Source organism: Rhinoderma darwinii, chromosome 10 (assembly GCF_050947455.1).
Source record: "Rhinoderma darwinii isolate aRhiDar2 chromosome 10, aRhiDar2.hap1, whole genome shotgun sequence".
Taxonomy (NCBI): Eukaryota; Metazoa; Chordata; class Amphibia; order Anura; family Rhinodermatidae; genus Rhinoderma; species Rhinoderma darwinii.
In genome coordinates this window covers 58,538,488-58,565,302 of record NC_134696.1, presented here as the reverse complement: position 1 = coordinate 58,565,302, position 26,815 = coordinate 58,538,488, and the positions used below count along the sequence as shown (strand labels likewise).

Genomic DNA, 26,815 nt, shown 5'->3' with positions numbered 1-26,815 from the left:
GAATTTTTTTCCAGTTGTGTAACTCTGCTACCATTCATGGGAAAAATCATCCGCCAGAGGAAAAAATGTTTCCCCATGGCGGAGTACCACAAAGAAACACCTGGGAATCAGACATGATGGAGAAACATTTCTCCCTGTGGTGGATGACTTTTTTTTAGCTGACAGGTAGCAGAGTTACATGAAGGGGAATTATTTTTCATTGATGTCTAGTTTCTATTGCCAACGCAGGGAAGAAGACAGAAGTCACTGGAGGTGAGGAGAAGTTTTTTTTATTCTTCATATTACTAACTTATTTTTTTTTTTGTTTGCAGGTTCTGCTGGACTGTTTGGACTATGTCGTAGATTCGTTGGACTACTGCGATGATCTACGGTTTTTGTTTAAATAAAATGGTTAGCAGGGATTGTGTGGGGAAGTTTTTATTTCATTAAAAAATATTTCTTATGTCTCTGTGTTATTTTTAATACTTTATTAGCATTTGTAATGGCATTTGCCTGATTGACAGCGTCCATTACTAATGTGGGGCTTAGTGTAAGCCAGTAAAAAGGCTGCAACTAACCCCACATTATTACCCCTGTACCCAGCACCACCGGGGATGCTAGGAAAAGATGGGTATGATCCAATACCCGACCATGTGTAGTGATGGGCAGGCACTGGGGCGGCTGCAGGCTGGTATTATGAGGCTGGGAAATGCCAAAAACCGTGGCACTTCCCACCCTGGTAATGCTAAGCTGCTGCTGTGTTGTATCTGGCTGGTTATGAAAATGGGGGGGACGCAATGTCATTTTCTTTTTAAATGACGTGGGGTCCCCCCCATTTTTCATAACCAGTCAGATACAACATAGCAGCCACCTAGCATTAACAGGGTGGTAGCGGCCATGGTTTTTGGCCCTTTCCAGCCTCATAATACAAGCCTGCAGATGGTCGGGTACTGGATCGTACCCGGCTCTTCCCAGCACCCATGGTGGCGGTGGGTAGCAGGGTAATAATGGGGGTTAGTTGCAGCCTCTTTACTGGCTAACACCAAGCCCAGCCTTAGTAATGGACGCTGTCAATAAGACAAATGCAATTATCCAGGCGCTAATAAAGTATTAAAAAACACAGAGACAAAAAAAAAACTTTGTTATTGAAATAAGAACTCCCCCACACAATCCTCGCTAACCATTTTATTAAAAAAATGTAGATCGAAGTAGTCCAACTTATCTACGACGTAGTCCAAACAGTCCAGCGGAACCTGCAAAACAAAAAAATAAAGTTAGTAATATTTACAAGGGGGAGGTGTGTAGAAAGCGCCAGAAACAGCCCCACTGTAGATCGCTCCACACACAGCCCCCCCTGTAGATAGCTCCACACACAGACCGCCTGTAGATAGCGCCACACACAGACCGCCTGTAGATTGCGCCACACACAGACCGCCTGCAGATCGCTCCACACACAGCCGCCTTGAAAATAGCGCCACATACAACCCCCTCGTGTAGATAGCTCTACACGCAGCCCCCCTTGTAAATAGCACCACACAGCCCCCCTTGTAAATAGCGCCAAACAGCCCCCCTTGTAAATAGCGCCACACAGACCCTCTTGTAAATAGCGCCACACAGCCTCCCTTGCAAATAGCGCCACACACAGCTCCCCTTGTAAATAGCGCCAAACAGCCCCCCTTGTAAATAGCGCCACACAGCCCCCCTTGTAAATAGTGCCACACACAGCCCCCCTTGTAAATAGCACCAAACACACCCCCTGTAGATAGTGCCACACACAGCCCCTCTTATAAGTGGTGCCACACAACCCCCTCCCCCTTGTACATAGTGCCACACAACCCCCCTCCCCAATTGTACATAGTGCCACACAACACCCCTCCACCCTTCTACATAGTGCCACACATTCCCCCTCCCTTGTATATAGTGTCACATAACCCCCCTCCCCCTTGTACATAGTGCCACACAACCCCCTCCACCTTGTACATAGTGCCACACAACCCCCCTCCCCAATTGTACATAGTGCCACACAACACCCCTCCACCCTTGTACATAGTGCCACACATTCCCCCCTCCCTTGTATATAGTGTCACATAACCCCCCTCCCCCTTGTACATAGTGCCACATAACCACCCTCCCCCTTGTACATAGTGCCACATAACCCCCCTCCCCCTTGTACATAGTTCCACAAAACCCCCCTGAGGCCTCTCCCTTGTACTTTATGCCAATCTGCTGCCAGAGTGGAGAGCGGTAGAGGTAGCCTACTGCTACTACTCTCCGCTCTGCCTGACGTCACTCACCATTAGGAGAAGGCAAGAGGTCTTGCAGTGGCGTTCTGAGTCGGGTCGATGCCAGTCCGGGAATAGACCAGTCCAGTCATCTGACCTGTCACCTGACGGCGGGACAGTGGTGAGAAACCGGGACTGTCCCGCCGGATCCGTGACAGTTGGGAGCTATGTGCTATTGCCTATGTCTAAAAGGTGTTCCTCTTGTTAGTGTAAATAAAGCTCATTGAAAAAGGCACTGATTGTACTTTGCAATATACAGGGTGGGCCATTTATATGGATACACCTAAATAAAATGGGAATGGTTGGTGATATTAACTTCCTGTTTGTGGCACATTAGTATATGGGAGGGGGGAAAGGAGGGGGGAAACTTTTCAAGCTGGGTGTTGACCATGGTGGCCATTTTGAAGTCGGCCATTTTGTATCCAACTTTAGTTTTTTCAATGGGAAGAGAGTCATGTGACACATCAAACTTATCGAGAATTTCACAAGAAAAACAATGGTGTGCTTGGTTTTAACGTTACTTTATTCTTTCATGAGTTATTTACAAGTTTCTGACCACTTATAAAATGTGTTCAAAGTGCTGCCCATTGTGTTGGATTGTCAATGCAACCCTCTTCTCCCACTCTTCACACACTGATAGCAACACCACAGAAGAAATGCTAGCACAGGCTTCCAGTATCCGTAGTTTCAGTTGCTGCACATCTCGTATCTTCACAGCATAGACAATTGCCTTCAGATGACCCCAAAGATAAAAGTCTAAGGGGGTCAGATCGGGAGACCTAGGGGGCCATTCAACTGGCCCACGACGACCAATCCACTTTCCAGGAAACTGTTCATCTAGGAATGCTCGGACCTGATACCCATAATGTGGTGGTGCACTATCTTGCTGGAAAAACTCAGGGAATGTGCCAGCTTCAGTGCATAAAGAGGGAAACACATCATCATGTAGCAATTTCAGATATCCCGTGGCCTTGAGGTTTCCATTAATGAAGAATGGCCCAACTATCTTTGTACCCCATATACCACACCAAACCATCAATTTTTGTGTTCCAACAGTCTTGGAGGGATCTATCCAATGTGGGTTAGTGTCAGACCAATAGCGGTGGTTTTGTTTGTTAACTTCACCATTCACATAAAAGTTTGCCTCATCACTGAACAAAATGTTCTGTGTAAACTGAGGGTCCTGTTCCAATTTTTGTTTTGCCCATTCTGCAAATTCAGTGCGCCGATCTGGGTCATCCTCGTTGAGATGCTGCAGCAGCTGGAGTTTGTAAGGGTGCCATTTGTGAGTAGCTAATATCAGCCGAAGGGATGTTCGACTGATGCCACTCTCCAGTGACATGCGGCAAGTGCTACGCTGTGGGCTCTTGCTGAATGAAGCTAGGACAGCCACTGATGTTTCTTCATTAGTGACAATTTTCATGCGTCCACATTTGGGCAAATCCAACACTGAACCAGTTTCACGAAACCTGGCAAGCAGTTTGCAAACTGTAGCATGGGAGATGGGTGGTCTCGTAGGGTGTCTTGCATTGAAATCTGCTGCAATGACCCGGGTACTGCGTTCACCAGACATCAACACAATTTCTATCCGCTCCTCACGTGTTAACCTCTGCGACATGTCAATGGCTGTAAACAAAGAGAAGCTTGTAAATAACTCATGAAAGAATAAAGTAACGTTAAAACCAAGCACACCATTGTTTTTCTTGTGAAATTCTCGATAAGTTTGATGTGTCACATGACCCCCTTCCCATTGAAAAAACTAAAGTTGGATACAAAATGGCCGACTTCAAAATGGCAGCCATGGTCAACACCCAGCTTGAAAAGTTTCCCCCCTCCCATATACTAATATGCCACAAACAGGAAGTTAATATCACCAACCATTCCCATTTTATTTAGGTGTATCTATATAAATGGCCCACCCTGTATAATGTGCACTAATTTGACCATGAAAGCAGATTTTGAGGGCAATTATAAGGCATGTATACAGTCAAGTTATGCATTCACAACACTCCTTGTGTATATTCCTTTGACTTGCTTCCTGAACATGATGCTTGTTAAGAAACAGAGCTGTCTGTGGAACTGCAATCCATGAGATTTGCTCTAGTGCACAGGCTATTGTTATTTGGGCAGGTAGTGGTAATTATCTACACAATAATCAGGCTAACCTGGGGTGCAAAGTCTAAGGAAGACCTTGTCTTCACCCTGAACCCCTCATGGAGGCATGCAGTTTTTTGCCCAGGTAGAAGTCCCCATGATAGTCTCCGATCGCCAGTAACTGCACCACAGGAACCAGCATGCGAAGGCAAACTTGATGCATAGCTAGAGGTCAGAGGGTATGGACAAATGGCATTGGTATCAAGGAGAAGAAACATCAAACAGAACAAAACACAGGTTTGAATCCCCTACTCCAGTGATATCATCAATGAGTGCCATTTGCCATGGCAACACAAATCTACTGGCTGACTTAGACAGAGCGGCAGAGAGAGAGCAGCGCAGAGTGACGCTGTAATGTCGTGAGGCAAGTAACTGCGGTTACAAATTATGAGCACATCCAAAGCTGGTTTCCATTTATTTTTTTAAAAACCTAGAGAACCACTTTAGGCTGTACTATCTATAATCTCTATTGAAGTATCTGATTTTTAATACGATAATTTAGTAAGAAATGGAAAGAAAATAAGTCATAATAATTAAATTAATTTCACACCGAAAACTATCAATTAATAGTATAAATTGGGTTCATAACAAAATAATAGGAATAAAGCTGACCAGTCCCAGTAGGATAAATGCACGATACACACCTCAAAGGTATGCAAGAATTAACTGGAGAAGATGGAAAGTGAAATAATGCCTGGACCTGGCCCATTCTTAAGAATTCAGTCCGACATAGTTCACATAGGATGAACTGGACAGAATTCCAATTCTGGTTGTTGGAGAGGAAGTTTAGGAATAAAAGCTGAGGTGTACTTCATTTACAAGTCCTAAGGCCCCATGCACACCACCGTAATTTTGGTACGGAATTATTATCCGTAATTACAAAATGCGGTTCCATTATTTTCTATGGCGCACAGACACCTTCCCGCATATTTACGGGAAAGTATCCAGGCCATACAAATCATCCGTAAAAAACAGGACATGTACTATTTTTTTTATTTTACAGACCATGCTCCCATACTTATAATGGGAGCACAGCCCACAAATGCGGGTGACTGTCCGCGGCTTGCTGTGATTACGGGCAAGGTTGTGTGCATGGGGCCTAACACAGTATATACGTAGGTATAGTTTAAAGAGGACAACCCCTTTACATTTAGTACCAGTGTAGAAAGACTAATTAGAAATGCAGCTCTATAAACAAACCATTTCACATTTCTAATTTACATTTTTTTTTTTTTTTACTGCATATAACAATTTTTGCTGATCCTGAAAGCATGACTGATGAATTAAGAAAAGATAAGCCCTGGTCAGCGATATTTCTAAAGTGTTGGAAGTTATGGCTTATTGCCATTTACAAATTCCTACTAAGTTATTCATCTCATTGTATATTTTATCAGGGAGTACAAAGGTTAATGAGCTAATTTTCTTTGCCTTATTTTTAGGTTATTTATTTTCGAACACCAGATGGGTTTTAATGCCTTTCTGACCCGTCTGGGTACATAACATAACAAACGGTTAAGGAAAAAAATGGGAATCCAAAAAAAAAACCTGGATTTATATGTAAGTGACTAGTTAATAGCAGATGCCTGATTATATCAGTCATTCTCATAGCAGATTATAGAAATTGGTCAAAGAATGTGTGGGTAGGTACTTACAGGAAGGAACCAACATCAGAGTATTCACATTGTACTTACATCTGCTTGGGGTCCTTTCCCAGCACCAGGACATTCAAAGGTGACAAACTCATGACATCGCTTGTGTACTACAAAGCTGCAAACTAAAAAAAAACAAAGATTAAATTACTTTTACAGAATAGAAGAGGCAAAGGTAAGTTAACTAAATGTTTTCATTTATTAGGATTCTATCTTGTTTAAAAAAAAAGTCAAATCTTTGTATAGCACACTAATTTCTAACAAGGGGACTTATGATTTCTAAGGCCCTGTTCACATGGTGGATTTTTTGCGGTGGATTCCGCCACAAAGTCCCGCCTCCCATTATTTTTCCCATTAGCTTATTTTTTCAGCTAGCAGACAAAAGAAGCGTCCTGCCCGATCTTCAGGCGAATTCCGCCCAAATCTCCCATCAAAATGAATAGGAGTAGAAATCTTCCTGCCGATGGAAGGATCAATTCTGGGTTGGATTTTGCGGCGGGACCCGCCATGTGAACATAGACTAAAAGGCTATGTACATCTTTGGAAGCATTTTTTTCCCCATTAAATTAATGTATTTCAAACTTTCAAATGAACTTTTATTACATTTGTTTTTGTTTTTTATGATACATTCATTAAAAAATAATAATAATAAAAAAATGCTTACAAAGGTTTATAAAGCATTTATGGTCTATTTCACAGAAGGACATTGGGGGAATACATCAAAATTGCACCAAATAATATATCTTTGGTTGCCCTTGTGACAGAAATGCAAATCGATGCCTGTATGAGCAGGTGTATATTTTCGCCATAACTTATGCCAGTTTCTGGTGTCAATTATGATATTTCTGTAGCTCCAGGTAGGCCCGGCTTCTTTGGCTAAACCCTGTTCCCTTTTCTTGCCACTTTCAGAAAATGGCAAAAGGTAAAAAGCTGCACATTTTAACGCAAGTATGGCGTGTAACAAAATTTGCGACTTTTTTACAACTTTATTACCTTTTGATTACCTTATTGACTGTTTAACAAATTAACATCCCTGTACTTTTTTAAAGAATATGATCATTAAAATTGGCCTATAATCTTATCTCTACAGCCATCCATCACGATTTAAGAAAGTTGTTTTGGGAGGCTTTTCTTAAAGAGGAGCCGTCACCTGCCCAGACATCTTCAGTTGACAATCAGTTGGATTACAGGTGCCTCACAGATTCGGATGCTTTTTTTTTTCTAGGCCCCACCGTTTCTGAGATATTAGGGCCGGTATCCGATATGAAAATTAGGCCTTTGACTGTCAAGTAGGCGGTTACCCCTTATCAAGTGACAGGTGTTACCCACCCACTTGACAGTCAAAGGCCTTATTTGCATATCAGGCACCAAAACTAACGGCACTGATATCTCAGCAACGGTGGGGGCTAGAAGAAAAAAATAAAAAGCGTCAGAATCTGTGAGGCGTTTGCAATCTAACAGATATGTGAAGATGACAGGTTATCTTTAATTGTGTCCCACCAGATATACCTCGTCATTCACAAACTTTAATTTCTTATATGTTTTTGGCGGTTCACATAGCAAAAGGTTGCTCTGTGAAGAAATCAGTAGTTTTCCCTCAAAAACGTGTCTGTAGCTTAAAATTTTAAACAAAAAGGTGATTTCTTAGGGTCCTTGCATATGCCAAAGCTGCATGCATAGACCCTATATGGCAGCATACCTACAGGTTGATGTTACAGAGCCACAGGCACTCTGTTGGCTGCTATTATGGTGCCTCTGTGAGGCACCAAATCCTCTCCTAGAAGTAATGCTTCTGGAAGAGAATACTTTGGTAATATGGCATGTGCTGGACGATGTCAATTATTTTTCACATGGATTCCATGGAAATCCAGAAGATAATAAACTGTATAGCTAAAAGTATGTGGACACTCCTCCTAATTATTGAGTTCAGATGTTTCAGCCACACCCAGTGCAAACAGATGCATAAAATCAAGCACACAAGCATTATTAGTACTATGGATCGTACTGAAGAGCATAGTGACTTTAAAAGGAACCAGTCAGAAGTTGAGATCTCAGTGCAATATAGAGGGGGAGTGTATTGTATTGCTATATTTTGTCTCGATCATGGAAATTGCATGACCAAGAAATTCATATTTAAATCTCCTGTCGCCGTGGTCGCAAGTGCCACTGAGGCGGCACTTGATGTGAGAGTGCTCCTTGCCCCTCCTCACTTCTTGCTGCCAGCGCCATCCCTCTGCTCTTAATTACAGCTCTCGCAGTCCTTATTAACCGCTAGAGCATCACTCAATGCAGAGAGTGGCACATGCGACCGCTGCAAAATGATAATTAAACTACTTTTTTTTGGTCATGAGACAAAAGGTAATGTTACATTGTGCTTCCCCTCCCCTATATTGTAAGCTGTTTTCAGTTTTTAAAACTGCGGATGAACTCCCTTTAAAGAGGCTCTGTCACCAGATTTTCAAACCCCTATCTCCTATTGCAGCATATCGGCGCTGCAATGTGGATAACAGTAACGTTTTTTTTTTTTCAAAAACGAGAATTTTTGGCCGAAGTTATGACCATTTTTATATTTATGCAAATGAGCCTTTCTTATGTACAACTGGGCGTGTTTAAAGTTATGTCCAACTGGGCGTGTATTGTGTGTGTACATCTGGGCATTTTTACTTGTTTTACTAGCTGGGCGTTGTGAATAGAAGTGTATGATGCTGACGAATCAGCATCATCCACTTCTCTTCGTTACCACCCAGCTTCTGGCAGTGCACAGACACGCAACATGTCCTCGCGAGATCACGCTGTGACGTCACTCACTTCCTCCCACAGGAACTTCATCGCGTCGGATGAGCGAGGACACGCTGTGTGTCTGTGTACTGCCAGAAGCTGGGTGGTAACGAAGAGAAGTGGATGATGCTGATTCGTCAGCATCATACACTTCTATTCACAACGCCCAGCTAGTAAAACAAGTAAAAACGCCCAGATGTAATGAACACAATACACGCCCAGTTGGACATAACTTTAAACACGCCCAGTTGTACTTAAGAAAGGCTAATTTGCATAAATATAAAAATGGTCATAACTTTGCCAAAAATGCTCGTTTTTGAAAAAAAACAAAAACTTTACTGTTATCTACATTGCAGCGCCGATCTGCTGCAATACGAGATAGGGGTTTGAAAATCTGGTGACAGAGCCTCTTTAAATGTGGCACTGTCATAGGATGCCATCTTTCCCCAAATCAGTTTGTGACATTTCTGATCTGCTAGATCTTTCCCTTGGTCAAATGTAAGTGCTATTATTATGAAGTGGAAGCATCTACTTAGGAGAAACAAAAGTGAGAGACCATGCAAACTCAGGGCTTGGCACATAGAAATCTTCTTCCTTTGCATCACCCACTACAGAAATCTAAACTGCCTCTAGAAGTGACATCAGGACAAGAACTATTTGTTGGGGGCTTCATGAAATGGGTTTCCATGGTCAAACAGCTGCACACAAGCCTACGATCACTATGTGCAAGGCCAATTTCAGCTAGAGGGCTGTAAAGTACGCCGTCACTTGACTGTGGAGAAGTGCAAATATGTACTCTTGAATGATGAATCACGTTTCATTATCTGGCAGTCTGATGGATGAATCTAGAGAATGCTAGGTGCCTACTGTAAAATCTGGTGAAGGAGGGATGATAGTCTAGGACTGTATTTCAGGGTTTGGGCTTGGTACCATATTTCCAGTGAAGTGTAATTTTAATATCACAGCACATAAAGACATTTCAGACAATTGTATGCTTACAATTTTGTGACAACAGTTTTGGGAAAGCCCTTTTCTGTTCCAGCATGACTGTGCCCTTGTGAACAAAGCGACATCCATAAACACATGGTTTGGTGTAGAGGAACTCGAGTGGCCTGCAAAGAGCCCTGACCTCAACCCCATTGAACACATTTTGAATATATTGGAACGCTGACTGTGAGCCAGATCGTATCGTCCTATATCAGTGTCTGACCTCACAAATGCTCTTTTGGCAGAATGGGCATAAATTCTACAGACATACTCCAAAATGTTGTGGAAAGCCTTTCCAGGACAATGGAGGCTGTTATAGATGCAAAAGCGGACCCAATTCCATATTAATGCCCATGGCTTTGGAATGGGATGTCCTACAAGCTCATGTAGGTGTAAAGGTCAGGTCATACTTGTGGCCATATAGTGTGCATCGGTATAAAATAAGAGGCACACAATAAAGCATGAGTCCATAGCAGTCTATGAACTCAGTATTATGGATCCATAAAAAAACTGATCTGTAATAAGCACCTGCATGGGCCCTTAATTCTGTAAAACTGCTCTTTGGTATTCAAGATAAGAGAATCCCCAGTGACAATTGCTAAAAAAAAATGTTAATTGTGAGGACCCTAACAAAGAACTTCCCATAGAACCTCTCTGTTCCCTTGATTCCTGTAAGTGTCACATGAGGAAGTTAGATACTGTGGTTAACGTGGACTACTGGCGTAGTGACACCTGAATTGTCCATGGAATTCTGCTTTTAACTGTAAGCCATAGAGATCATTAGTTGTATTCTCAGATTAAACATTACATATGGTATATATGTCTAAATTCATACTAGTTAGGCTGTACTCACATCTCTGATGACGGAATAAAAAAACGGAAAATGAACGCAGATGTGAACATAGACTTACTCACTTTAACAGTTGTTTTAATTCTCCAATGTCCATGTTTTACAGTTGTGTACAAATGAATTAAAGACAGAATAGATTGTGTGATCACATTTATGAACCATAAATATATTTTACTTAACCATGCCAAACTGCAAAAAAGAGCACAGTTTTATACATCTGTCTGATCTTCCAAGTCCTTCATCTGAAGGTTCTAACAATGGATTTCTCTGACAGACATCCCATAATATTCTCCACAATATATTTCTAGCCCTCCTCCCTTTTGTAGTTTCTCCCAACCCTCCTTAATTGGCATATCAAGCAAATAACCCATCTCTGCGGGGGATGATACGCAGTGTACAATGCCAATGTCTCACTGTTTGTACCAGTTAGACTAGTGCAATGGGATGCTTAAATCTGCTGCCAAGTACTTTGATCCTCAAACACTTAAATACCAGTGCTTTGATACACACGTTCTTTGAGGAGGGGACTTTATGAGTCACACATAAGCCAATGTTACTGTGAATCAATATAATGTTAAACCCAGCATGAAGTAGTTAGCTGCAACACAGCAAATACAATTCTAAGAACTCTGAGTAGTCTACTTATACTGTATTAGTATTGCATCACTCCAAATTTCGATATACTATTAAGTGACTTAAATGTGTTTGTCAGAAAACTCATTATTTTATGTGTAATCACTCCCCTCGCTGCTTTTTTATGTGACCCGTTGTGTTCTGCTATTCCAAAAATATGTCTAATAAGTTTGGCTAGGCTTTCAGTTGTTACTCTCACTTTTAGCATCCAAATGGATGTCTTTTATGCATCCAAATGGATGTTTTGGTTTTAGCATTCAAGTGGATGTTACTTTGGCATCCAAACGGATGTCTTATATTTAATTTATGCATCGAAATGGATGCTTGGGTCTCTTAGCATCCAAATGGATGTCTTTTATGCATCCAAATGGATGGTTTGGTTTTAACATCCAAATGGATGTTACTTTGGCATCCAAACGGATGTCTTATATTTATTTTATGCATCCAAATGGACGCATGGGTCTCTTAGCATCCTAATGGATGTTACTCTGGCATCCAAATGGATGTTTTTTATTTTAACATCCTTTTGGATGTTTAGCGTGCCGCGCTACAATTGTAAGTGACTTTTATTATATTATTATGTCATTTTTTACTAATATCTTATGTTTTTGTTTCTTAGCATTGTTAGTGATTGTTTTTTCATGCCCTCACATGTATAACCGCTTATTGTTTTTACTAACATCGATATTCTAAGTTTAAACTTTGACCTATGACGTCATTGAAGTTCTTTGACCCCGGTCACATTGGTGTTTTTTTTTCCAATAGTATGGTTATTTAAGCAGTGAAGTTTTTATACTTTTTAATGGCCTGATGAAGATGCTGGTGCGGCATTGAAACGCGTAGCCTTATTATCAATAAATTAACCTTTTATTACTCCTACTCTTACGTGATTTTATTCAGTTCATGTATTGAAACATCTCACTCAGTGGAGCAGCGCCCTTGGAGACTCTCTCTTTTCCTGCATCCCAGCATGACTTTGTCCAATGAAAGTAAGAGCCAACCAGCCATCAACCGCCTGCCTGAATCGCAGTTGTACCAAGAACTGTGCCTCTCCAAGTGAAAAGTGTTTGATTTATCCATCGTGTGTGGAGTCAACACCGGTTTCAGTAAAGTCTCTGTTTTTACCCTCTTTCCTGTCTCCATACCATCTTTCCTGCAACAACCCTGCACAGAACCCATACCACCTAGTTCATTCTTACATTTTGTCTACAGATGATTTTTCCAAGCTTTAAAGCAGGCTGAATGCACCTTATGGATTCTGCAGTGCAATTGTAGATATTATGTACTTTAATACATCATAATACTGTCTGGCAGAGTCATTATGACATTCACTTGGGCACAACTAGTATAAAGTGTCATTAGTATACAAATCCATGTAAATGTGTTACTGGCACATTACACTATTCTTTCCGTAAAAAAAAAAAGAAAAAACAGCAACCTGACGGAACAGAGCCAAACTAAAACAAAAAAAATACCATTGAAATCAATGATGAATGCAAACGGGAACAATACTTTACTTTCCATTTGTCTTTCTGTTTGTCCGTTCCTCTGACTGAACAGATGAACGGAAAGCCAAACGGAAGCCCAACGCAGATATGTTCAAAAATGTTCAGAAATTGACCTGCGGTGCGAATTGTAAATCTGTGGCATGCGTTTTTCAGGCACTCGCAAAGCACATCTTTTTTTTTTTTTTTTTTCAATCATTGATGCGAAAAACACGCACCGCACACGGATGGTTTTCACGCACCCATTGACTCCAATGGGCGTCTAGGTGCGTGAAACGCACCAATATAGGACATGCAGTGAGTTTTCACACAGCGGACTCTCGCTGCGTGAAAACTCTTGCATGTGTGAACGGCCCCATTGAAATTAATGGGTCCGTGTGCTGCGCGTGATTTCCATGCGTAGCACACGGACATTATTCACGCTCGTGTGAATGGGCCCTTAGACATAAACGCTGTGAAACTTCCGCAATGGAATTTAGTACGGAAATTCCGCAGCATAAACAGCAGCGTCAACACGTAGCGAAATTGGTGCGTATTTTCCGTCCGGAATTGCTGACTGTAAATACGCAGCTGAATACAGTAGCAGCAAAGTGGGTGAGATTTAACAAATCTCATGCACACGCTTCGTAAAAATTTCAAGCAGAAATTGACTTGCGGTGTATATTTTTCGGACAACAGCCTGTCAATTCCTGCTGCGGAATGTGGACTGAATTGCTGCATTTTTCAGGGGAGATGTTACCATCTCCTTGCATCGTGAAAAACGCAACAAAATACGCACGATTTTCTGCAGTCAAAAACGCAGGAAACGGTGCATTTTTGCCGTAGCGGAAAGTCTGCTACTTTCAATGGAATTGCTTCAGAAATTTTCTGCAGCAATTCCGTTACGTGTGGACAAGCCCTAACTGCATTTTTTCCTTTTTTTCTATTAGTCAGCCTAGGGGACTTCAATTAGCGATTGTTGGATCGCTTACATGATATGCTTCAATACTATTATATAGCAGTATATCCTGTTTCTTATAGTCTCCTATAACATGTTTCATACAGTATATGAGGCAGGACTTCATAGGAGTACAAAGATTAGGTCCCAAGCCTGACAGATGTCCATCGGCACCCTGCGATCGCATCGCGGAGGTGCCGACGGCATGTTGGAGGGGGCCGTCCCTCTAATTCTAATGCTTTAGATGCCGCGGTCGCCATTGACCATGGCATAAAAGGGGTTAAACCGGCGGAATCAAAGTGATATTTGATTAAATTCAGATCGTTGCAGTGAGGTGTGGCTGTGTTACACAGCCGTCACCCGCTAAGTATGGAGCTAGCTCACCTCATGAGCCCGCTCCATACTTCCCCTTAACGGCTGCCACGTACATGTGTGCATACCTCCCAACAGTCCCGGATTCAGCGGGAAAGTCCTGGATTCTGGGCAGTGTCCCGCTCTCCCGGTCCCGATGTCAACTGTATCTGCGTCCTCAGGATGCACAGTTGAATCCAATGTTGTAGCAGATAACCAACAGCTCCCTGCTTCAGCATCAGTACAGAGCGGAGGAGCAGAGGGGGCTTCTCCACTCTTCGAGAACTCCCCGTGCACAGTGCTACTTTGAGCGCTGAACCCGGGAAAGTCCTTGAATTCACTGTCCACTGTCAGTGGCTCCTCTAGGAGCGGAATCCCCTGCCAGAGCGTTGCCGACTCTATGGCCGAGGATTCCGCTCCTAGAGGGAACACCTGATGTCACTTTCTACATATGGACCTGATGGATTTGGGTATCAATGTAAGATACAGCTGCTATGTATCCAGAATACATAGAAGCTGTATCTCAAAAAGTTAATTTTTTTAAATAAAATACATTTAAAAAAAGTTGTTTTAAATCCTCTAATACATTGGTTTGTTTTGTTTTTTTTAAATGTACTCAAATCTTTACACAGCCTTTAAATACCTTCTTTTAGAGCCTTGGACTTCCACAAAGGCTCCTACTATAATTATACAGTAATATCATACCTCCCAACTTTCAAGTATCTCAAAGATGGACAACCGAAGCGGCGCGCTGCAATTTTTTTCCTTTTAAGCCACGCCTCTAATCACACCCAATCCCCACCCATACACACTCGGTTCAGCCCACACAGTATCATGCTCCCATAGTGCCTCCCACACAGTATAATGCCAAATAGCTGTCCCCACAGTATAAAACCCTCTAGCTGCCCCCATACAGTACAATCCCAACACAGATACCCCCATGCAGTATAATGCCCAAACAAATTTCCCCATATAGCATAATGCCCCATAGCTGCCCCATTAAGCATAATGCCCCCATAGCTGCCCCATACAGTATAATGCCCCCATACAGTATAATGCCCACTCAGATGCCCCATACAGTATAATGCCCCATACCTGCCCTCATACAGCTTAATGCCCCCATACAGCATTATGCCCCCATAGCTTCCCCATATGGTATAATGCCCCCTAGCTGCCCTTTTACAGTATAATGCCCCAAAGCTTCCCCTAGAGCCAGTGCCCACATATAAAGTGCCAGTACCCTTATAGATAGTGCCACAGTGCTCATGTAGATTGTGTCCATGTAGATAGTGCCCCTATATAGTGCCACAGTGTCCATGTTAATAGTGCCAAACCCCCTTGAAGATATCGCCACCCACCTGTAGATAGCGCCATTGGGGCTTCCTCTAAAGGGAAGCCCTGATGTCACTGTCTATATATGGAGAGTGACGTCAGTGGATACTCCTTGAGCGGAATCCCCGTTGCCGACTCTGGCCACTGGCATCAATGTCCATATATAGACAGTGACCTCAGGGGTTTTCTCTGCCAACAGAATTCCAGGCCAGATCATCTGCAACGGGGATTCTGCTCAATCAGTAGCCACTAATGTCACTATCCATATATGGACAGTGAGGTCAAAAGCTTTCCCTAGCACAGCTCTTAAAGTAGCGCTGTGCCCAGGGAGTCCTCGGCGAGCGGAGAAGCTCCCTCTGCTCCTCCGCACTGAACTACTTCTGAAGCAGGGAGCTGATGGTTCCCTGCTTCATCATTGTGTTTAACTGTATCTGCATCCTGACTACGCAGATACAGTTGACAGCGGGACATACCCCCGACCGCCCCGGACAGCGGGACACCGCCCAGAATCCGGGACTGTCCCGCTGGATCCGGGACGGTTGAGAGGTATGGTAATATGTGTGCCAGCACTCCTTAATGCAAAGCAGAACTGCAAGTTCCAGGATACCCTTAAGCCAAATGCACTACAAGAGCCCCTGCTGTAAAGATAAAGACATATGCAAGGCATTATGCTTACGATTAATCCAGCTCTCAGTAACTAAGAGCTTTAATAGCTGTAGAACTGCTCTAATCGATAACTAAAAATGAAAATCTATGTTAAAGCTCACGTGGACAATAATGTTTATGGATCGGGGGTGGGACATTTGGCAATTTTTGCCTTTTGGTACCCAAATGCCATATGACATAATAAATATAAATGTTATAAATATGATAACATATCACATATAACAAGTCTGTATAATGATGATATAATTCAGAGAAAGCTATGAAGATCATTGTTCCTTGTTAATAGCAGATATTTAAAAAAACTTGAATAAATTGACATACATCAGTTAAGTCTATAAAAATAAATGGAAATGACATTTAGCAGAAAATGTTCCTTATCAGATAGCAACTAAATACTGAAACAAAGCATTTTATATATATCAAAGTGTTTGTTTTTTCTTCTTTTTAAAATTCTCTGCCTATTTTTTCATCTATGCTCAATCGTCTTCAGGAGAGGAGACAAACTGTGGGGTTTGCTTGGAAAGAACATATTTAGATTCCTTGTCTCCATGGAAACCAATGGCAGATTCCAAAAGTGGCATTAGAAGACTGTCACCTTTATACTAACTGGATATCAGCACAGAGAAAACGGCAACATAAAGGGATGGAGATCAGGAGGAAAACAGAAGTTAAGTGCATAAATAGGCTGGGGTGAAGGGGTGGAAATCCACCTGAAATTGCCCTTTGTGTTTTTTTATGTCTTTCTCTATGCAAAATGTATCTAGTCAAGTCATGCAATATATTGCACACTGGTGTCTAACAAAAGCACTCCCAGCACTGGATTGCAAGAAATTGTTCAACAAGGCCGGTTTCCCAAACAGCGTAAACCCTGCGGAAATTCTGCAACGGAAATCAGTGCGGAAATTCCACAGTACTTCCATTAGCAGAAAAGTGGATACGATTTTGCGAATCTCTGGCTACGCACTGCAGAAAAAAATGCAGAAAAGTCGTGCAGAAACTGTTCAGTGCTGTGACTTTAAAATCCACAGCATGTCAATTTCTGCTGCGTGTTCTGGGTGGAGATGCTGCGTGTTTGGCCCATAGACTTCAATGGGGAGCATACATTCTGCACCAAGAATCAAAAGTTGAGTTTTGTTGCGGTTTGTACAGCGATTTCACAGAAAGATCTGTGTACACAATGTGGAGAATCTGCAGGTGCACATAAAGTTTTCTATAATTAATGCTACACACTAAATCTGCAAGTAAAACCACTGCGAAAAATTTGCAGGGTTTCTGCAGCAATATGTGCAGCAAAACGCACTATTTGCTGCAAATTTCTGTGAGTAATTTACCTGTGTTTACACAGGGAGATGTGCTGGCGAAAACGATTATATTTAGTGCTGCATAAAAGATGCGATCAGCCATTGAAGGACCATTTTCTTGTTTATTGGCTGATCGTTGCCCTATTTACACAGAGCAATGATCTAGAACAGGGATCTCAAACATGCGGCAGGCGGGCCGCATGCGGCCCCTCAGACAGTCATCTATGGACCGCGGGTCACCATAGCTCCCTCAGGAGATGAGGGAGCAGTCTGAAGGAGCTCCTTCCTGCTGTCACACAGCCCCCTGTAGTACATAGCTCTATTGGGGCTCGCTCTAGGAGTGGAATCCCCAGCAAGCGCATTGCCAATGCTTTGGCCGGGGATTCCTCTGCTACAGGAGCCCCTGAAGTCACTATCCATATATGGACAGTGATGTCAAGGGCTTCCCCAAAGAAAGAGTCCCAGAGCAGAGACTATACTAGCACTCTGCTACGAAACTCCTGCTGTGGGGAAGCCCCTGACATCACTGTCCATATATGGACAGTGATGTCAGTAGCAGAGCAGGAGTCCCAGGCAGAGCACTAGAAGCAGCTCTGCTCCAGGACTCCGGCTCTGGGGAAGCCCCTGACACCACTAGTAGCACTCTGCTCTGGGACTCCGACTCTGGGGAACCCCTGACATCACTGTCCATATAGGGACGGTGATGTCAGGAGCAGAGCTGGAATCCCAGGCAGAGCGCTAGTAGCACTCTGCCCAGGATTTCAGCTCTGGGGTTGCCCCTGACATCGCTGTCTATATATGGACAGTGATGTCAGGAGCAGAGCTGGAGTCCCAGGAAGAGCTCTATTAGCACTTTGCCCGGGACTCTGGCTCTGGGCAAGCCCCTGATATCACTCGACAGTGATGTCAGGTGCAGAGTAGGAGTCCCAGGCAGAGTGCTAGTACTATTATCTACAGAGGGCACTTTGGCATTATCTACAGAGGGCACTGTGACACTATCTACAGAGGGCACTGTGGCACTACCTACAGAGGGCACTGTGGCATTATCTGGGGTTGTGGCATTATCTACAGAGGGCACTGTGGCTATCTACAGAGGGCACTGTGGCACTGTCCACAGATGGCACTGTGGCACTATCTACAGAGGGTACTATGGCACAATCTACAGAGGGCACTATGGCACTATCTACAGAGGGAATTGTGGCACTATCTTAAAAGGGCATTTTGGCACTAATAAGGGGCGGTCCAATCTTGACATTCTTGTGTCTGCCAAACACTGCCAACAGAGCCGCCGGACTGCATTTAGAAAAACTTCAACTGGAAAACTGGATTGTTAAAGTACACGTAGAGTAAACTCGCAAATTTCCGGATAAGTTTAAACCTAGCGCTATTAGTATAGTAATGTAGTATTGTTATAGTAATGTAGTATTATTATAGTAATGTATTATTATAGTAATGTAGTATTGTTAGAGTAATGTAATATTATTATAGTAATGTATTATTATAGTAATGTAGTATTGTTAGAGTAATGTAATATTATTATCGTAATGTAGTATTGTTAGAGTAATGTAATATTATTATAGTAATGTAGTAATATTATAGTAATATAGTATTGTTATAATAATGTAGTATTATAGTAATGCAGCATTATTTTAGTAATGTAGTATTGTTATAGAAGTTCAAATAATTAAATGACAATAATTTTGTATTGTATCAAATTTGTATGCAATGCGGCCCGCCAACTTAAATTTTTTTTCTATGTACGGCCCATTTACCCGGCTGAGTTTGAGAGCCCTTATTATACAGTAGAACGAGCTTTCATATGAATGCCCATTTGCCCGATTATTGGCCCATGTAAAAGGGCCTTAAACTGCAGGAAATTTTGGAGTCACGTGGAGGCCTTTACTTATTACTCAAATGTGCCTACATATTGTTATTTATTGTATTATTTTTTTTATAAATCAGTGGTACAAGTAAATATATGAAACATTTATGGCCTAGGTTCCTACACCCTTGTGCGGCATCTCCAGCTTACAGGTGGAGTTCTCCCTTAATAATGATGGTAGTACATTATAATCTTTATTGTAATGACTATATATTCTGCCTGTGCGTGTAGGTGATGCATACTGTTTAAGTAATGCACACACCCACACACACACACACACACTCGTAAGCATGTGTTATAAATAATCTTTGTTTAGGGACGTTCTACAAATAGCATCAAATGTATAGCAATTTGTAAGTTGCCGTATATTCAAAATGAGCTTGCTTGAGTTTTATTCCTGGGGTTACTAAATGCACCAATAGTTGTGATATAAGAGAGAACAAAATAGGTTGTAATATTTGTTTCCATGCACTGTGCTAGTACAGGAAACTGTATTACTGTAATATTTAGAACCTATTAATTATTATTTTAAACCGCTATTAGTAATTACTTTCCTACATAATAGAAACTGATACCTACTCAACCAAATACTTTGTCCCTTCTTCCTCCCACACTTCTAAAACATACTGTTTGCACTATATTATCAACAAGAACTAAATAGTAAAATGCCTGCACTACATAATATGTTAGGTACTCATAGGTCAGAATGGCATATAAACCTCAACAAATTAATAATACATCACAGTCACTTGAAACAATGGGGCAGCAGGTGAATGTATGGAGGCCAGATTCCCCCCCCCCCCACCCTCCTTGTAAATCAGTAATAGTATATCATACTTCACCGCTTGTCGCTGTTAGGAAGTTTAGAGCCAACCCTGATCTTTGGGGAAAATACACTTTATCTGTTTTTCTACCCAAAGTAGTTGCAATAGTCGTGACAAAGGATGACAATCTTGGAGCTGTAGTTGTTACAAACACCGGATGCTCTGAACCAGGATATTTCCAGTATATAGGTTCTAATGAGCCGATAAATAAAATGCACAATAGTGTTATATTGCAACACTTTGATAAATGAAAAGGTTGTTTATTATACTCACAAAAGCACAAACCATAAAGGATCATCAATAAAAAGAGGCACACCAAGTATTCGCCCGTCCCTGGGATTTGCAATGTTCGGCATCTTCCCCGGAATAAATCGAAGAAGTTGAAACCCAGGTTTGGGCGATTACTTATGTGCAGCTTTATATTGATGAGCTATCAGGGCGTCCAAGGTTTGTAACAACTACATATCCAAGATTACCATCTTTTCACGACTATGGCAACTTCTTCAGGTGGAGAGAAGCTTTTTCCACAAGGATCAGGATTGGCTGCAACTTCCTAATGCAGTTAAATGATGAAGTATTATATACTTTGACAGAAGGACATACAGGCACATATCAGAATGCAAGTTTTGAGGTCATCCTAGTAAAGAACACCTATGTGTTCCTAATTAGAAATACAATTTAAAGGGTTTGCCACCATTCTCTAACTGAGCACCTGCTGCTGAAACCCCCACTAGTATGGCTGGGGCAGCTTCACAATTCTCCTACAGTACATGGCACCCATTTAAATTAATGAGAGACCATTTAATACATGTCCTCCAGAGTAGGATCTGGCTAATAGACTAGGGTTCCCGGGCAGAGTACCTCTATTTGACATCCATGTGGACTAATAGGGCATATAGACAACGGTTGTCCTAATGGACATATTATAAACCTCTGGTGATATTATGCCCAGGTTGAGGGCAGGCATACATTTCTATTGCTGTGATGCTGCAGGGGAAAAATAATATGGATGGCTTTTTCTGGCTAATAGTAAGGGGAATTGAGTGGGGGAACCACATGCTCTATATGCTCTAATATATGTATGTGACCAGTGGGTCTATGTGCAGTGCTGTACCAAACTATAGCTGCTCATATATCACAAAGCACTCAGCTCGGCACTAGATGACAAAAATTTAGGAACCTCGTATACTTTAAATAGTATCTAGAGATCAGTGTGCCAGACACCGCCAGAGGGGGAGTCCGGTGTCTCTGGACCTATCCCCCCTAGATTTTATTCCTTGGAGCAGCACGTCACAGCAGTGTGGCTGCCAGTCAGCAGAGCCTGAAGAGGAAAAGAGTACGGCCAGGGGTGAACCCAGCCTCTTTGCTGCCTTATGTGAACTATAGAAAGCCCCCCCATCACGTTTTTTGTGCAATTTTTGCGAAATTGTGTAAAAACATGATTCAAAAAATGTGTGAATAGTCTATTACAGTTTTTCCTTGTACATCAGCAATTCCAGCTGCATGCTGTGCAAAGAGTGGCAGCACAGCCTCATTCACTTGAATTAAGCAGTGCTGCAGTGGGTGCTTAGGTGCAGCGCTGTGCCGGAAAAAAGCTTAAGGGAACTCAGCCCTATTGATGAATGTGAAGTGGGCTTAAAACAAAGCCAGGTCAGACACAGCATAATTTTCCGCAACTTTTCTGATTACAAAGTTATGTAAAATAATCGTAAATGTTGTCCTGTTCACTTTTTCCATTAAAAAATGGCACAAGGGTCCTCATAAATATGGTGTTCAGACCAAACCCTGTATTTTTCTAATATATTAAAACCATAAAACACGTGTAAGTACATTGATGAATCTCCCCCAATGTTTTTCTTATGTTCCCTCAGTCAGCTCTTTACATCTTTTTTTTGCAATTTATCTTACTACATTTATTGAGAATAATTATAAGCCGTTATTCCGTTAAGCTGCATGGTCAAGCTGCTGCAGACACTCAGTAAGGCAGTAATGTCCATCCTGGGTAGGGCTGGTAGATTTTGACCTAAATCAAAATCATGATTAATTAAACATGTACCCTTTATTTCGATTAATTAACGATTATTTAGACCATACCCCTTTTTTGCATACCATGCCCCCTATTTGCATGCCACGCAATTGAATTAATATTTATCCCGAGCCTGCTGTATACTAATGTATATAATAGACTCTCTGACACTGCCCCCACACAGTATATTGCCCCACAGTGCTCCCCACACAGTATAATGTCACTATAACTGCCCTCCATACAGTATAATGCCTTCATTGCTGCCCCCAGTCACAGTATAATGCCCCAATAGCTGCCCCAATACACAGTATGATGCCCCTATAACTTCCCTCCGCACACTCCTGAGGACGCAGATACAGTTGAAACTGGGGGGGGGGGGGGAAATAATCGAAGAAACGCCAAATTTCGGTTTCGGTTATTTTTTTATTAATTGCAAAAACCTACTCCTGAGCCCCCTCCTGCAGCTGTCCAAATTATGCTTGCTAGCTGCTGCAGCAGAGGAGGAGAGAGGATAAAAGTCAGAACATCATGGAGGTAGGGAGGATAAAAGGTTTGAGGAGACATTAAAGAGGGAGAGAGGCACAGCCAGAACCTACCACTATAATAGGCAAGTACCGCCTTGCCTAATATAGTGCACTGTCCTGCCTCAGAGGAGTTAGGAGTTTTCAGTATCCAGCACATTAGGTAACATTATTACATAAAAAACATGGGATTACTTATGAGAAACATGTAGGTAATGTGAGGCACACCCGGGGTCCTAATGTGTTACTAAAGCGACTACCTACTGTATAACATAGCCAGTCTCCGTAACGAATTAAGACTACATTCACACGACAGTGAAAAAAATGGCCTATCAACTGTTTTTCATAGCCATTTTGCATCAGTGTTTCTCCAAATTTTCATCCATTTCCAGTACGTCTGTCTGTTTGTCATCCGTTTGTCATTCGTTTTTTATGGCGGTTAAAAAAAAGATGGATTTAGTTTGTCAGGTTGTTTTTGTCCCAACCCCGTGAAAACACGACAGTGCCCATGTAGATAGTGCCACAATGTCCCTGTAGACAGTGCCCACATAGTACAAGTGTCCACATAGTGCCCATGTAGTGTCACAGTGCCCACATATAAAGTGACAGTGCCACAGTGTCCACATATAACGTGCCAGCGCCCACATAGTGCCACAGTGCCCACTGTAGATAGTGCCACAGTGCTCACACAGTACCACAGTGCCCACATATAAAGTGACATAGTGCCCACATATAAAGTGCCAGTGCCCATTGTAGACAGTGCCACAGTGCCCACATAGTGTCACAATGTCCACTGTAGATAGTGCAACAGTGCCCACATATAAAGTAGGATAGTGCCGACATCCAAAGTGCCAGAGCCCACATGGAAAGAGCCCCGGTGGCCATGTAGATAGTGCCACGGTGTCCATGTAGACAGCACCAAAGTGTCCCCTGTAGCTAGTGCCACACACCCCTATATAGTGCCCTAGTGCTCATGTAGATAGCACCCCCCTGTGGATAGCACCAATCACCCTGTAGATAGCACCAATTTGTCAGTTTTTGTGTCCCATCCTCCTGAAAACACCACAGTGCCCATGTAGATAGTCCCACAATGTCCCTGTAGATAGTGCTACAGTGAAAACTGTAAATAGTGCCACAGTGCACACATATAAAGTGACATAATGCCACAGTGCCCACATGTAAAGTGCCATAGTGCCACAGTGCCCACATGTAAAGTGCCACTGCCCACATAGTGCCAAAGTGTCCACTGTAGATAGTGCTACCGTGCCCACATAGTACCACAGTGCCCACATATAAAGTGCCATATTGCCATAGTGCCCACATATAAAGTGCCAGTTCCCACTGTAGACGGTGCCCACATAGTACCACAGTGCCCACATATAAAGGGATATAGTGCCATAGTCCCTACATATAAAGTACCAGTGCTCTCATAGTGCCATAGTGCCAACTGTAGATAGTGGCACAGTGCCCAGATATAAAGTGAGGTAGTGCCCACATACAAAATGCCGGAGCCCACATAGATAGTGCCATGGTGCCCATGTAGATAGTGCCATGGTGCACATGTAGATAGTGTCACGGTACCCATGTAGATAGCGCCACAGTGTTCCCTGTAGTGACACACACCTCTATATAGAGCAATAGTGCCCATGTAGATAGCGCCACACACCCTGTCGATGGCACCCACCTGTAGCTCCTTGAAGGAGTGGAATCCCCCTTGCCAGGGATTCCGATCCTAGAGAGCCGCTGATGTCTCTGTTCATATATGGACAGTGACATAAAGGGGCTCTCTCTAGGAGCAGAATCCCCTGCCAGCTTCAGGAGTAGCCCCTCACGTCACTGTTCATATATGTATAGTGACGCCAGGGGCTTCTCCAGTAGCAAAATCCCCAGCCAAAGCCCCGTTCTGCTGTGTCCTGTAGGGGTTGTGCGCACGCTCGTGCCCGGCGCACATGAAATAATCATCAATTTACCCATGATCACCCTGACTATAAGGCCCCTGCCCGTTTAATCATTGCCTGAGCATTGTTGTGTTTACCCGTGTTAGTCTTGCAAATGGACCCTCTTCCCAGTGTTCCAGTAGCTGCTACCTGTATCCTGTATCCCGTGCTACCGTTGTTCCTGTGCCTTAGAAGTTAGAGTTGTGTTGCGCCTTCAGTCATGCCTGCTGTGTTACACCATGTCTGGTGTCTGCTCTTAAGGTCCCATCTGAGCCTAGCCGTTACTACTGTCTGAACTGCTACAGGTACCCTTGTGCTTTGACTATATAGACATTGACATGGTACACTGTTGGCCAGATGCTATCCCGCTATGGCGGTATGGCCCAGTGGGTTCACATACCCACAGATCATGACAATATGGACATAGACATCAGGTGCTCCCTCTAGGAGCGGAATCCCCATACAGTGCGAGCTCTGGCTGGGGATTCTGCCCCTACAGGGAGATACAGCGGAGCTATCTACAGGGTAAGTGCCATCTACATGGAGGGGTGCTTTCTACAGGGGGGTTTGGTGCTATTTACATGGGGGGTGCTATCTACATGGGGGGTGTCTGTGTCTGGGGAGTCCTCGACCAGGATCAGTTTTTACAAGTTGTTGGAAGGACTGATTCTTGAAAAATGGACATTAAAAACTGATCCATTGAGTTCTATGGGACCCGTCGAGACGTGAAAACGGCCAAAAATAGGACATGTCCTATTTTTTGATGGCCGGTATTCATAGGCTGTTTAACGCCTTCAGGACTGAGCCTGTTTTGACCTTCAGGACGAAGCCAATTTTTCAAATCTCACATGTGTCACTTTATGTGGTAATAACTTCGAAATGCTTTTACCTATCCAAGTGATTCTGAGATTGTTTTCTCATGACATATTGTACTTAATGTTAGTGAAAAAAATTTGGTCGATAAATTTTATATTTATTTGTAAAAAACACCAAGATTTGGAGAAAATTTGCAAAAATTTACATTTTTCCCAATTTAAATATATCTGCTTATAAAACAAATATTAATACCACACAAAATACTTACTATTTAACATTTTCCATATGTCTACTTTATGTTTGCATTGTTTTTTGAACATCCTTTTATTTTTCTAGGACGTTACAAAGCTTAGAACTTCTCATATTTTCAAGAAAATTTCAAAAGGCTATTTTATCAGGGACCAGTTCAGTTCTAAAGAGGCTTTGAGGGCCTTATATATTAGAAAGTCCCCATAAATCACCCCATTTTGAAAACTGCACCCCTCAAAGTATTCAAAACGGTATTCAGAAAGTGTTTTAACCCTTTAGGCGTTTTACAGGAATTAAAGCAAAGTAGAGGTGAAATTTACAAATTTCATTTTTTTTTTGGGCAAAATTCACTTGTAAGACATTTTTTCTGTACCACAGAAGCTTTTACCCGAGAAATGCAACTCAATATTTATTACCCCTATTCTGCAGTTTCATGTGGCCCTAGTGTGCTAATGGACTGAAACACAGGCCTCAGAAGCAAAGGACCAACTAGTGGATTTTGGGGCATCCGTTTTTTTTTCAGAATATATTTTAGACACCATGTGAGGTTTGTAGAGGTCTTGTGGGGCCAAAACAGAAAAGACCCCCCAAAAGTGACCCCATTTTGGAAACTACAACCCCTCAAGGAATGTATCTAGGGCAAAAGTTAGCATTTTGACCCCACAGTTGTTTTGCTGAATTCATTGGAATTAGTCTGTAAAAGTAAAATCTACTTTTTTTCTGAAAAAACGTAGGCATTTTTAATTTTTACAAGGAATAAAGGGAAAAAAAACTTGTAACATTTGTAAAGCAATTTCTCCCGATTACAGAAATACCCCATATGTGGTAATAAACTGCTATTTGGACCCACAGCAGGGCACAGAAGAGAAGGAGCGCCATTTGGATTTTGGATTTCTGATTTAGCTGGAATAGTTTTCAGTGCTGCTCCACGTTTGCAAAGCACTGGAGGGACCAAACAGTGGAAACCCCCCAAAAGTGACCCCATTTTGGAAACTACATCTCTCAAGGAATTGTCTTGGGGTAAAGTTAGCATTTTTACCCCACAGTTGTTTTGCTGAATTCATTGGAATTAGTCTGTAAAGGTAAAAATCTACTTTTTTCTGACAAAAACGCAAACATTTTTAATTTTTACAAGGAATAAAGGAGAAAAAGCACC

The 26,815-nt window shown here is 42.4% G+C and overlaps 1 protein-coding gene across 1 annotated transcript in view; it reads right to left on the bottom strand.

The window, feature by feature from the left end:
* PRKCG (protein kinase C gamma) overlaps positions 1-26,815 on the bottom strand; it is a 565,988-nt gene that overhangs the window by 356,708 nt on the left and 182,465 nt on the right. Inside the window, exon 3 of the mRNA XM_075839972.1 lies at positions 6,107-6,189. Coding sequence (XP_075696087.1) covers positions 6,107-6,189 — 83 coding nt within the window. The remainder of the gene's footprint in view (positions 1-6,106; positions 6,190-26,815) is intronic.